We start from the raw sequence: 12,642 nt of genomic DNA on the forward strand, positions 1-12,642 counted from the left end.
GTTCAATACACACTTGTATTGAACAATACAGATTTTTAAAAATTATTTTATAAACTTGTCTTCTGAAGATGCTCTGTGTTGAAGGATCAGAGGATCTGTGTTCGCCTACTCCATCTAGGCTGTATTTTTGAGTGCAGATCCACTGAGAAACTTGCTGTTTCAGCAAAATTTAAGTTTAAATTTAATTTAAAAACAGTACCTTTGAGGTTAAACAAATGTTCATAAATAATTTCAATAAATTACAAGTTAAAAAGGGCATGGAAATTTCAGTTATTTGTTTCAAAAAAATATCAAACCGCGAGACTAAAGTATCGAACCGAACTGAATCGTGAATTTTCGGTATCGTTGAACCCCTAATATATTGTGTATGTATATATATATATAAATGAACTGTATGTGGCATTAACTCCTGAGCTGAAATAATTAGCTCGGGGGCTAACGCCATGCATCGTCACATACACTAAATTGCCAAAAGTATTGTTTCACCTGCCTTGACTCACATATGAGCTTCAGTGTCATCCTATTCCTCCTAGGGTTCAATAAGATGTTGGTCCATCCTTTGCAGCTAGAACAGCTTCAACTCGTCTGGGAAAGCTGTCCACAAGGTTTAGGAGTGTTTATGGGGATGTTTGACCATTCTTCCAGAAATGTGAGGTCACACACTGATGATGGACAGAAGGCCTGGCTCTCAGTCTCCGCTCTAATTCATCCCAAACGTGTTCTATCAGGTTGAGGTCAGGACTCTGTGCAGGTCAGTCAAGGTCATCCACACCAGACTCTGCATCCATGTCTTTATGGACATTGCTTTGTGCTCTGGAGCACAGTCATTTGGATGGGTGAGCAAAGACTTTTGGCAATATAGTATAGCTGCATGCATTATTTTGTTCTCAGCTTCATGTCATCCATCCCCTTGTGGCACAGGCAAAAAATTTTGCTCCCTCTTGGCATACAAAAGTACACCATATTGCAAAAAGCTTTTGCTTTGTGGCATAAATAACATTCAGACATCCATGTGTAAATGTATTTTTGTATGTCATTAAAACTAAATAGCCTCTAAATAGTTTTACTGTCTCGTTTTTTTAGTTGATGTAAATGTTACAACCTGTCAGAGTTCCCTTTAAATCCAGCCTTTCGCAAAGGAGCATCACATCTACCTGTATTTGTGTTTAATTTTTAAAAATATAGATTTTTTTTGAGTAAGCTAACTGCAACCAAAGGCAGCTGACCTCAGCCTACAGTGGGAAAAGCAGAATAGTAACAGCAGACTTTGGCATTTTAATCCTCCCTGAGAGAGAGAGCTCTGCCGACGGGCTCCCTGCCAACACCAACCACTAAAACTTTATCTGGCAGCAAACGAGACGTACAGGATACCTCCGCAAAACAGTCTGCTCCAAATGTTACATTTTGTTTCAGGCCAAACTGGCTGAAAAATGACAAGTGCAGTTATTAAATTATTGTTTTTATTTTCTGCACACATTTCTTTTCTTCCACAAAACTAAAATCCCACCTTTGTTTTGTTAGTCTGTTTTAATGTTATTTTTTTATTTTTTTGTAGTTGGTGACATTTTGTGTTAGAGAACAACACAAAGGTTAGCTTTAAGAGAAGCTGTTGAAATTGCAGAATAACACTTCTTTTTTTTTAACCCGGTTCAAGGTTTGAAACAAAAAGGTGCTGAAAATTAAAGTTTTGTCAAACGTAGCAAACACAAAAGTGGTGAATTTTACCAATACTGAGCTAAACTTTGGTGTGGTAGTAGCTGAGAGTCATCCCCAATATATACTCCGTCCATGTGCTAATAAATCACATAGATGTTTGATTAAAACCTTGGCATGCATTCTCAAAAATAGGGGTCCCCAATAGGATTAATAATTGGACCTTAAGGCACATATTTTTACCTTTTGAGGGGTGAAAGTTACATTTATACAGTATTTCCAAGTAGTAGTTAATGACATATATGTGTACATTTTATTGATTGTTTTAGGGTTCACTTTCAGAAAATAAACACCAAGGAATGAAAAAAATGCAAATAAAAATGTGATTTGTTGGTAAGTTTGAAGACTTATTTAATGACTGAATGGATATGGTTGATTATCCTTGAGCCAAAAATAAAGAAGAAGTGAATTTGTGCAATAAATTTTTTTAAATGTCTAACGTATTTAAATACAGTTTAGGCCTTTTTTTCTACATGTTATATGTTATTTTTGATCAAATATCGTTCACATTGACAAAGGAAGTGTGTCGTGAATTTCTTTAAAGAATTATTGTTTTGTTTGTTTGTTTGTTTGTTTGTTTGTTTGTTTGTTTGTTTGTTTGTTTGTTGCATTAAATTTCCCTGATAAATTAATTTTCTAACTTGGTTAAACAAAATAATTTGAGTCTTATTTTGAAATTCTTCCTGAAGCTATAATTTAAAGAGCAAAGTTTGGTCATTTACTGCAGAAAAACATAAATAAAACCAACATTTGATTTTTTTTTCTTTTTTTTTTTGCATGTTGCTTAAATAATGGAAAAACTTTCTTTGTTTTTATTTTCAGTTTACTATCAATAAAAAAAATAAAACATTTTTAATCTTGATTTGTCTTCCTAGATTCACATCAGACCACTATTTATGCAACAAAAAACTTTAACTGGAAGATACTGGTTGGAAATTTGGACCGACCAATCAGCTCTAATTGCAGAGTCAGTCCTCACCATCATCTTCATCAGGCTTTTATAGGATCCACCTGAGTGTGTGCAGCCTAGTGGAGCCTCCGTTCAGCCTGTCCTCCAGCTTTATAAGGAACTGCAAACAAAGGAAGATTGAGGTGTTCAGTCTCCAACACATTGTGTCATGGGCTGCTTGTGTCAGTTGGGGTGTGTAGTTCATTTTAAACATTTGTTTTTAACCCCTTGTCAGCTAATTTACTGATTGTTGAATATGTTTTCCAGGTGGCTTTTTCTCCTGATTGTGGCTTCAAACATAGAGGCTCAAAAGAAATACTCTTTAAGTAAGATTTGGTTGTTGTTTTCTTTAAATTCATTTTGTTAGCTTGTATGTATTTATCATCTTTGTCTCAGATGTCAGCACAAAATGTCTGGGGAATATCATGCGAGTGGATGTTGGTCCTCTTGGAGGAAATCTTTTGGAGGTTGCTGTTGTCATAAGTAAGCTGATGCTTTATGGGAGTTTATTTTCTTCTATATACTGTGATTTTTGTTTTAACTCTCCTGTCCTCCTCAGATAACACAGCTGTAGTCCTCACACCAAGCTTGGCAACACAGTGTGGCTTCAGCATGAAAACGGACAAGCTGGGGAACGCTTTGATTTATGTCTCCCTTCAGAACTGCTTTGCTCAAAATGTGGTAAAACTGTAGTCAGTCTGGGGGATTTTAATTTTATGATTTTTGTTTTGTGTAGTGTCTTGAAGCTTTGAGCTGTTTTTGTTGCAGGATGACAAAATGTTTTCTACGGCCCTCCAACTCCGAACGCATGGGAACCTGCACGAAGACGAGCTGTACCAGGTGGCTGAATCCTGCTATTATGATGCCTGGGCCTCCAGGGAAATAATCTGTGATTACAACTACATGGAGGTAAGCGGCGGCAGGAAACGGCTCTTCATTTCATCGCAGAGGAAGCTGACCGCTTCTTTTACAGGTGTCAGTGAAACGTGCGACTCCAGAAGAATATGCCATACCCCAGACCGGCCCAAGGTCTATTAGTCCCCGCCAAGCTGCAGAGGTTAAACAAGCTTTCACCTTGGTGACTTTGTTTACCAGATTCTGAAGGCTTCATTTCTGAATATATTTGCCTTCCAGAAACCACCTTTGGATTCAAGCTTCAGCTTGACGAACATTGTGTTTTTCACACCTGCGGGGGAGAAGACCATGAGTGTGACTACTGCCCAGAAAAATGGTTACGGCATTGGAAATACTCCAACAAGGCTGGTTCTTCGAAGTCCAATGGGGGCACCAGAAATGTTCACCCAGGATGTAAGCAAAAAAAACTTGACTTGATAACTAGATTTAAATGACTTAAACTATTGACAAATTGCTTCTAGGCAATTATTAAACCAAACTGCAGGATTTTAATTTTTAATCTATGGATTATAATTATAGCAGACAACTCCATATTCTGTTATGGTCTGCTGGGTGGGGGGCTGGATCTACTGAAAGGAACAGGATGGAAAAACTGGTACAGAGGTCAAGCTCTGTGCTGAGATGTCCTGGAGCCTTTGGTTGTGATGGGTGAGAGTAGGATGTTGGCAAATGACAGCTGTTATGGACAACCCCCACCACCCTCTGCATGAAACCGGGGGGTGGGGGGGGCTGAACAGCTCCTTCAGTCAGAGACTTAAACGTCCTCGCTGCAGGATGGAGCACTTCCGCAGGTCATTCATTCCAACTGCAGTTAGACTGTACAACACATCATGATGATATCAATCACTTGGACAATTCGCCTACACTGCCATCACTAATATGTACCTTCATTTACATTTTTGTACTGTACTTTGTGTGTATATATGTACATTACTATATCACGTGTATATTGTGGGGTTTTTTATTTATCTTTTTCTCAGCCTCTTATCAAGTATCTTGCTGGATTTTTGCCCTCCAGGTAGGAGGGGTTCCCATGAGGGTTCTGAAAACTTCAACCATCTTTGAGAAGCAGTGGTTGGCAACTCAAATTGATGTTGCAGCTGCTTGCCCCACACAGGAGGGTAAGGACACATTGGACAACATTTAACAGTAGCATCACCATTAATTAAATCAGAGCTAACATTTAGATGACTTTGCTCTAGCGTCCCTTCTGGACTGCAGGGGAAATGGTCCAGAAAACTCTTATACCCATTTCAGGTTTAGCTGCTCAAGTCCATTTTATTACAGGAAGCGTGTTCATCACTCAAACCACAATCACCTGGTACCTGCCCCGTCGGCCCGATCCAATCGCCACTTCTGGCCAGTTCAACCTGCTGATGGTGCAGTTCGGCATCAATGGTCAACGGCTCAATGCTGCCGAGATGCAGGCCCAGCAGTACTCTGTGGTGGTCAACGACTACTTCATCGTCACAGAGATTCCTATTGGAGCAGCGGGCGGCTACTACAAGGTGATCTGCGCGCTCTTATTGTAAAGTTTTGGGTTGAATATCTGTTAAAGAATCTTTCTCTGCAGAGTCATGTAAAAGACAACCAGTACTCCGTCTCATACATGATCGAACCGATGCTGGAGCTGCTCTGGACTGAGGAGGCCACTCAGGTGGATACGCGATACAAAGTCTTCTTTCACATTGCCACTCACTTGATGCCCCAGCCTCTTCAGCTCATTGACAGTGGGTAACTGTTCACTTTTTTTGCTTTGTTTTACTGCAGCTCCACGCTGATCATGTCTCGCCTCCTTCCACAGATACAGTTCCAGCAGAGCAGATGTTTAAGCTGATGCTGGGGCAGTTTGCGACCGACGTGGTGCTGATCAACATCACCTTCCCCTCGGAGGTCTTATCCATGGCGGACTGCAGCGCCAGAGGTTTTAACATCATGGAGCACATGTCTCCCAGCAGCAGTATGAAGATCTTCACCCTCCAAGTGCCATTTACAGACCCAGTAGTCATTCAACAGGTAACCTTTGGTTTAACCAAAGAACACATTTAAAACTTTAAAATGACTTGGTTTTCTCTCAGACAAAAGGTGGCATGTTGGCTTATGCTCTTCACCTGACCTTCGGCTTCATGGTTCTGGAGGATCTTGTTCCCTTTGCTTACACGGCTTATGTGGAAGCTGCTGTACAAAGCATGGGTCAGTATTTAACACCATAATTCTGAGCTTGCTGTGTTTGAATCGACCTAAACGCTTGTATTAAACCCCTTAGCAGTCCCTGTCCCACCCTCTATTACCGGTGGCTGTGATAATCAGAACTTCTACGTTCTTGTGAAATACGGGACCCCAGGCTATAGATTCCAAACTGCAGTTGGAAAGCGCTTCGTGACGCCCAATTTGGCCCAGCAATATGGCTACATGGAGAACAAGACGCACTTCAGTTTTGTTGTGCCGTTTACTGCTCCTGATGTTGCAGTCGAGGTATTAAACTGGAATTTTAACTTGAAAATGAATCTTTAGCATTTTTGACCCTTTTTCTCCCCCTTCCTCCAGGCTATTGAAGAGTCTTCCATCAGGTGCAGGCTTGATTTGGTTTTAAGCAATCCAGAGAACAAAGCAAAAATCCAGGACTTCTCTATGGCTTGCAACTTTCCCACAACCCTGACTGGTGTGTCTTCAATCTTATTCTTCACCCATCTCTGGAAAATCCAACTAATCCTTTTTTTTTTTTTTAACTTTCAGACTGCTTCCCAAATGGAACAATGACTGCTCTGGCTGTTAAACTGGAGTCGGTTCCATCTCTCGACCCGGCTCAGCTCACACTGGCAGACCCCACCTGCGGCCCCTCTTACAGTGACGACCGCTACGCTTACTTTGCTTTTACTGTCAACTCATGTGGGACCACCAGGAAGGTAAAGCTTTAAATTATTGACACCCTTCCATAACAAGCCTTCTAACTTGACCCCCCCACCCCCTTCTGTAGTTCTTGCCCAGTGGCATGCTGTATGAGAATGACATCTCCCTGCCGGATGCTGTTGTCATGAGAAAAGGCTTGAAGTCCGAGGAACCGGAGTATCAGTAAGTGTACTTAAAGTCCAAAATGACCCTTAAAGCCAGTTGCGGTAATATTTCAAATCTGTTCCTTCAGTTTAAAGGTTTCTTGTCTGTATGACATCAACACAAGCCAGGCTGTAGCTTTCAGCACCAGAGCTCGTAGGAGTGAGCCGTACGCAGAGGATGCCAAAGGCCAGCTGCAAGTTGTGATTAAACTTGCTTCAGGTATCACTTGCTTCAGCTATCACTGACAACAAGTTGACATTGAGGATGGAAAGTATTAAAAGGTGCAGTCTTGTAATCTTTTCAGATGACTCCTACAAAACCTTCCAGAATTTGGAGGAATACCCCATCGCCAAATATCTGCAGCAGCCGTTGTATTTTGAGGTGGAGCTGATGGGATCTGCAAACCCCCAGGTGTCTCTGCAGCTGGAGAACTGCTGGGCAACTCAGAACGAGAACCGGACATCTCAACCCAGATGGAATCTGATCATAAACGGGTAACTTGTGTTAACTTGAGCCTGAAGTTGTTAACCTGATTTTTTTTTTTTAATTATTTATTTTTTAATTATCAAATTGTTTTCCAGCTGTCCAAACCCAGTGGATCCATATCAGGTGGTCTTTCATGAAGTCTGGACTGATTCAAGGGTCAAATTTCCATCCCACGTGAAGCGTTTTGAGGTCCAGATGTTTGCCTTTGGTGATGAAGATGACATGAACAGCCAGGTATATTTAACAAAATAAAAGGTGGGTTTTTTAATGACTTGGCAAACAACTTTTTTTTTTTTTTTTTTTTTTTTTTTAAACAGCAGGTCTTTGTTCACTGTGATGCCATGATCTGTGACACCAAAAATCCACTTGGTGGAATCTGCACTGGCCAGTGTCCAAACCCTGACGATGGAACAAAAGGTAAAGTTGGGGGTTTATGCTGTAGTGTCAACATTTAAATTGCTTCTAAACTTTGTTTCTCCACAGATAAGAGACGTGATCAGACTACTTTTGAAAATGTGTCCATTGGACCAGTGACCTTTAGCCAATTGAAATAAAGAACTTTTTTTTTTAAATGATTCTTGCAATTGTCTGTCTTAACTTTCCACAAACTGTTCTGGGAGTTTAATGACCCAAGTGTGGGAAAAATGGCAAAGCCAGAATTTCATAACCTGGATGTCTTTAGCCCACTGGTAATTTGAGGTTTCTCTACAGTGACTAAAAGCTTGATTTCTGTAAACGATCCAGACAGCTGGGCTAAGGCTTAAAAACAAAACAAAAAACTTTTGGTTCAGATCAACCAACAGCACATAATTTTAAAACTTGTCAGTGGTAAAGTTCCAGTCTTCAAGATATCTGCTGGGTGAGACTAAACTGGCTACAAATTTAAATGGAGGCAGGAAAGAGTTGTGCATTGGTCTGACTAAATCAACAAACTTTGTGCAGGAGATTTAACTGCCAGTGGGGTTTTAGGAGCCCTGCCCAATGAAGTAGATTAACCATGATGCCTTTAAAATTGGTAAGCGTATGGCTTGATGTGTTGACAAGTTATCGTTTCATTACATTATGCTTCACCAGCTAACTGTAAAGTTGCCGTGTAAATATAGCCACTCTGCAACTTGTCTGCTGTGCCCAAAAGCTAAAACCTAATTTGGAGTCAACCCAAGGCTGTTGCACCCAACTGACCTTGGTAAACACAATGGCAGCAGTCATTAACAGTGCTAACATTTTGCAAATGACATCAAGGTCTTTAATTTAGTTTAAAACACTGGTATGAGTGTTTTCAGTGAGCAGTACAGATAATTTATTAGTTGCATCACTTGTCAAATGAAGTGGGTGGTATAAAAGGAGCTGTGGAGCTCTTACCTCAATTTGTGTGGTGCGTGCTCAACGCTAACTTGGGTCCCCTCTTCTGGCATCGTTATCAAGTTGCTAATATTTGTAGGTGAAGGCCAACTTGTTCTCGTGTCAAAAGGCAGGTAATTAAGTTCCCACTTGTCAGCTGAATTTCATTGCATTTTAATTCAAGAGATCACTGAATCCTGTAGCTCGCCTCCTGATATTGGACCACTGCTGTTTTGTCTCCTAACTCCTGCTTGACTCAAAAGTTTTTGTCTCTGGACCTTCTTCCATGCTGCACATTTATTTCATCACACTGACTGTATAAGCAGAAATCATCCCAACAAATCCTGATGAATTTATCCAATTTTTAATCCACTCTACGAGTTGATAAATTTCCTGCAAACATGTTGGCTGCATCATTTCCACAATAAATATGATCCAATATTAAACGTATTGATTATCCCATCAGAATTTTCACCTCTTTGATAAAACAATGAGGCTCATACAAACATTAATACACATGCCTTCATACCGAGCCTTTGCTTTGTAGATATTTATGTTAAATGTCTGTGGGAAAAGGAGGAAAGCCCCTCTGAGTGACTGCAGTGGCTCCTCATCAAGGCTCTGTGAGCGGTGTGTTCACTAATGGATCTCTGGCTGCTCGCCCAGATCGATCATCAGGCCTTAATGCTGAAGAAGTTCTAAATTTCAACAAATCAGGAGCCATTCTCCTGATTACAGGGCGGCTGAAACCGAGACGCCCTCCCGCCAGGATGCGGCAGAGATGCTCCATCAGGGTGAGGGGGTCGTCACGACGCAGGTGGAGGTGTGACAGGCAAAACATCCAGACTCACAGTAAACTGTGAAAAGAGGAGATAAATCTGAGCATCCTGACTAATACATCACCCGTGGGCTGAGAGGAGAAGGCTGCGTGTTGATGACTTTTTGATGGATGACTGATTTAATTTCCATCACATCTGAAGATGGATCACAGCAGGATTCAGAGGGACGGTGACCAACGTCCTGCAGGAGAGGAAACATGCTGACGCACTTCATGTATAATAACTTTTAATTTTGTGCAGAAGAGCCTATTTATTTTTGTTCAAGTCAGTCTCCGTAAAACTTAGTTTAAGGATAAAAAACAATCCTTCACAGTGATTGTTCTTAACTTGAAGCAACAGTGTCGGTATTTACACAATTTATGGGATATGAAAATGTTTTGGAAGATTATTGAACGTATGCCCATATCTCTATGAGACAGATGGTTTTATTGCTATGTAAGCGTAAAACTGTGCCCTTTTATGTACAGTAGACTGCCTTTGTTAAGTCAAAGTGGGCCGGGAGCTCGTTTTAGAAGATGGGCACAAGTCAGGAAATGAGTTTGAAATTGAGAGCACTTATAATGAGGTGAGTACATTTGGCCAGGCTGCGACTCCCATCTTTCACTCATGACTCATTTGTTTATTCATCATGGCTTTGATTATTTTAATTTTTTAAGTTTCAATTTTTTGTTTTAATTAATTGCATTTGTTCAGGATAATTTGCATTTGAAAGACCTCAGTCTTAATGTATTCAAATGGTCTCCAAAGAGTTTCCAAAAATGTCTTCAAATAGTCTAGAAAAAGTCTCAAAAACACCATGTAAGCATAAAATGGTGCAGTTTTATGTACAGAGTGGGCCAGAAGCTTTTGTCCTTCTGTAAGAAAGGAACAGGAAATGAGTTTGAACTTCACAGCACAGAAGCCAGACTGCAACTCCAACATCTTTCATTCAAGACTCGTTTACATCGGACGTTATCAGTCCATTAAATGGACGTTATTAGCGGTTATCAGTCCCATAGAATGGCTTCAGACTGTCCTGACTGTGCCTTCTAGCGGGTTATCCATAGAATGGCTTCAGACTGTGTACCTACTTATACGTTGGAAGGCAACAATCTGCCGGTCTACTTTAACCTCGCCCATGTAATTTTTTCTAAAATTAACCTTAGTGGCTTTATGCCTCATATTAACCAGCTGACAGTCTGAAGTCATTCTATGGGACTGATAACATCCGAAATGGGTGTTTACAGTTACAGCTAAGATGGCTCTTAAAGTTGTTGTTTTTGTTTTTGTGAAGTCAAAGTCACCTTTACCGTGAAGGATAGGTTAGATGGGCAAACATTATTTCTACAGTTAGATAAATCATATTTTAATTCCCCTATGTCTCCATAATGCTTAATCCTACATTATACAACAGGCTTGTCTTCGCCATATAAAGGATAAAAGAATCTTCTTTGTTATGTCAGACATTGATTCAATCCAGCCTTCATTCTTGATGCTTTTGTTCAGGATAATTATATGCAGCTCTTGGCATCACAGGTGCATATTTATAATTCTTTGGTTACATTTGCATGGAAGATTGTATACAGTATATCAATACTTACATGAAAATGTATTTAATTCATTCCATTTGCTTTCCAGATTCTTTGTGTTTTATGTTTATGAATTGTTTTACTGTAGTTTTCAGTCTTCTTGTATAAACACTGATTCAGCATTCATGGCTGTGGTTGCAGCCAGGTTAAATGTACTCGCTCACTATAAGTGCTCTCAATTTCAAACTCTTTTCCTGACTCATGCCGATCTTCTATAGGAGGACAGGTACTTCTGGCCCTTTGTAATAAAAGCACTCACACAAGGGCACATTTACTGCAAAATCAGGATTCACACTATTGTTTACCTGGGAAGACAGGTTTTCTTTGTTTTCTTGCCTTGGTTTCTTCCTGCAGACCAAAAAGCATGCATGTTGTTAAGACTTTGATTTAATCATTGTATTAACCACTCTGTTTTAACCTATAAAAATGCTTATTTTATTTTTTACTGTCAAACCCTTCAGGGACTCAAGTGTTATGAGTGAGGGTATAAATTGTAGAGAAAACAACTCTGATCAATATTTCTTCAAAGAACAGAGGTGATTACCCAGAACGATGCATTGATGGACAAAGAGCGTTTTCTCTGAAGGACAGGACTCGTAAACTGTGCCAGAAAAAATCTCTCCAGCTCCTCTGAAGCTACTGGATCCCGCTTCCTCCAGAGGTCATTTTTGTTCTTTTATAGGCAGAGATCCTGCGGATATTTAAAAAAATCACTATGTTATTAAATGTCCATTCTTTTTGTTGTAATTTTGCATTATTTGTAAATGACAAACCTGTTTCTGTGTATTCAGATCTAGTGTTATCAATCTATTTAATTTTCTCTTGGCAATAATGACTAGCAACCCAGAGGTATTACATGACTTAGCTGGTGGTGTTAAATTGGTAAACTTGTATTATCAAAAGAGTCTCCAAAAAGTCTGAAATTAGTCTCCAAAATGTATTCAATGAGTCTCTAAGTCTCCATAGTCTAGCTAGTCTCATCTTCTTTAAAGAGTCTCCAAGAAATCTCTAAAATGTATTCAAAATGTCTTTAGACTCCAAAAATGTCTCCAAAACATCTCAAAAAGTCTACAAAATCTTAAAATGTCTCCTGAGTACAAAATAGTTAAAAATGTCTCAAAATAGTTTCAAAATAGTCTCAAAGCAGTCTCAAAATAGTCTCCCAAAAGTTCCAAAATTAAAATAGTCTCCATAAAGTCTCAAAAGCTTTTAAAATAGTCTCCAAAAAGTCTCCAAAAAGTCTCAAAATGGCTTCAAAAATGTCTACAAAGAGACCTGCAAACTGTCTCAGAAATAAGTACTGTAAATTTAATTTATGTAGCATCTTTCTTGGACACAAATATCACAAAGTGCTTCACACAGAGCTAAATAACTAAAAACAATAACAACAAAGAAACAGAAAACAGACTTAGCTAAAGGTCTATCTGAAAAAAAAAAGTCTTTATGTTTCTTAAAAGGATCTGTAGAATCTGAACAGCTAAGGGTCAGTAAAAGACTGTCCCAAAGCCTCGGGGCCACCGTCTGAAAATATCTTCAGATTTTTCAAAACGTCTTTTTATAATATTTACAAAATCATATTTTATTCATATAAACATGTAAAAATATGTGGTTATGTACAGAAGTTAGTACCTTATCTCATCAGTTTAATCAGAATTAAACTCTATTTATCCAGATTGTCCAAAGAGCTACAGTGGTTTGCAAAAGTATTCATACCCCTTGAACTTTTCCATATTTTGTCACATTACAACCACAAACATAAATATATTTCACTGGAATT

The 12,642-nt window shown here is 39.4% G+C and overlaps 1 protein-coding gene across 3 annotated transcripts; it reads left to right on the top strand.

Moving 5' to 3' along the window:
• The first annotated feature begins 2,794 nt into the window (after positions 1-2,794).
• LOC106522629 (uncharacterized) lies at positions 2,795-7,692 on the top strand. Of its 3 annotated transcripts, none has more exons than XM_014015705.1 (21): positions 2,795-2,854; positions 2,930-2,988; positions 3,059-3,145; positions 3,222-3,343; positions 3,431-3,571; positions 3,636-3,719; positions 3,797-3,970; positions 4,596-4,698; positions 4,865-5,085; positions 5,151-5,307; positions 5,382-5,593; positions 5,656-5,770; positions 5,844-6,052; positions 6,125-6,239; positions 6,314-6,483; positions 6,555-6,649; positions 6,720-6,850; positions 6,936-7,125; positions 7,213-7,351; positions 7,435-7,534; positions 7,601-7,692. In XM_014015705.1, exons 1-21 carry the CDS (start codon positions 2,832-2,834, stop codon positions 7,669-7,671), a joined length of 2,718 nt encoding a protein of 905 aa, XP_013871159.1. In that variant the 5' UTR covers positions 2,795-2,831; the 3' UTR covers positions 7,672-7,692. The 3 variants fall into 3 exon arrangements, with proteins under 3 accessions (XP_013871159.1, XP_013871161.1, XP_013871160.1); XM_014015707.1 differs by having other exon boundaries at positions 7,438-7,534; XM_014015706.1 differs by having other exon boundaries at positions 5,847-6,052.
• Positions 7,693-12,642: the final 4,950 nt, after the last annotated feature.

This window comes from Austrofundulus limnaeus, unplaced genomic scaffold (genome assembly GCF_001266775.1).
Source record: "Austrofundulus limnaeus strain Quisiro unplaced genomic scaffold, Austrofundulus_limnaeus-1.0 Scaffold133, whole genome shotgun sequence".
NCBI classification, from domain to species: domain Eukaryota; kingdom Metazoa; phylum Chordata; class Actinopteri; order Cyprinodontiformes; family Rivulidae; genus Austrofundulus; species Austrofundulus limnaeus.

What these genes read in the sequence shown, in the direction of transcription:
- LOC106522629 (XM_014015705.1), top strand. Translation starts at nt 2,832, where the DNA reads ATGGGCTGCTTGTGTCAGTTGGG. An exon ending in TCAAAAGAAATACTCTTTAA is followed by an intron (nt 2,989 to 3,058) that starts GTAAGATTTGGT and finishes TCTTTGTCTCAG; the next exon opens with ATGTCAGCACAAAATGTCTG. An exon ending in AAGATGACATGAACAGCCAG is followed by an intron (nt 7,352 to 7,434) that starts GTATATTTAACA and finishes TTTTTTAAACAG; the next exon opens with CAGGTCTTTGTTCACTGTGA.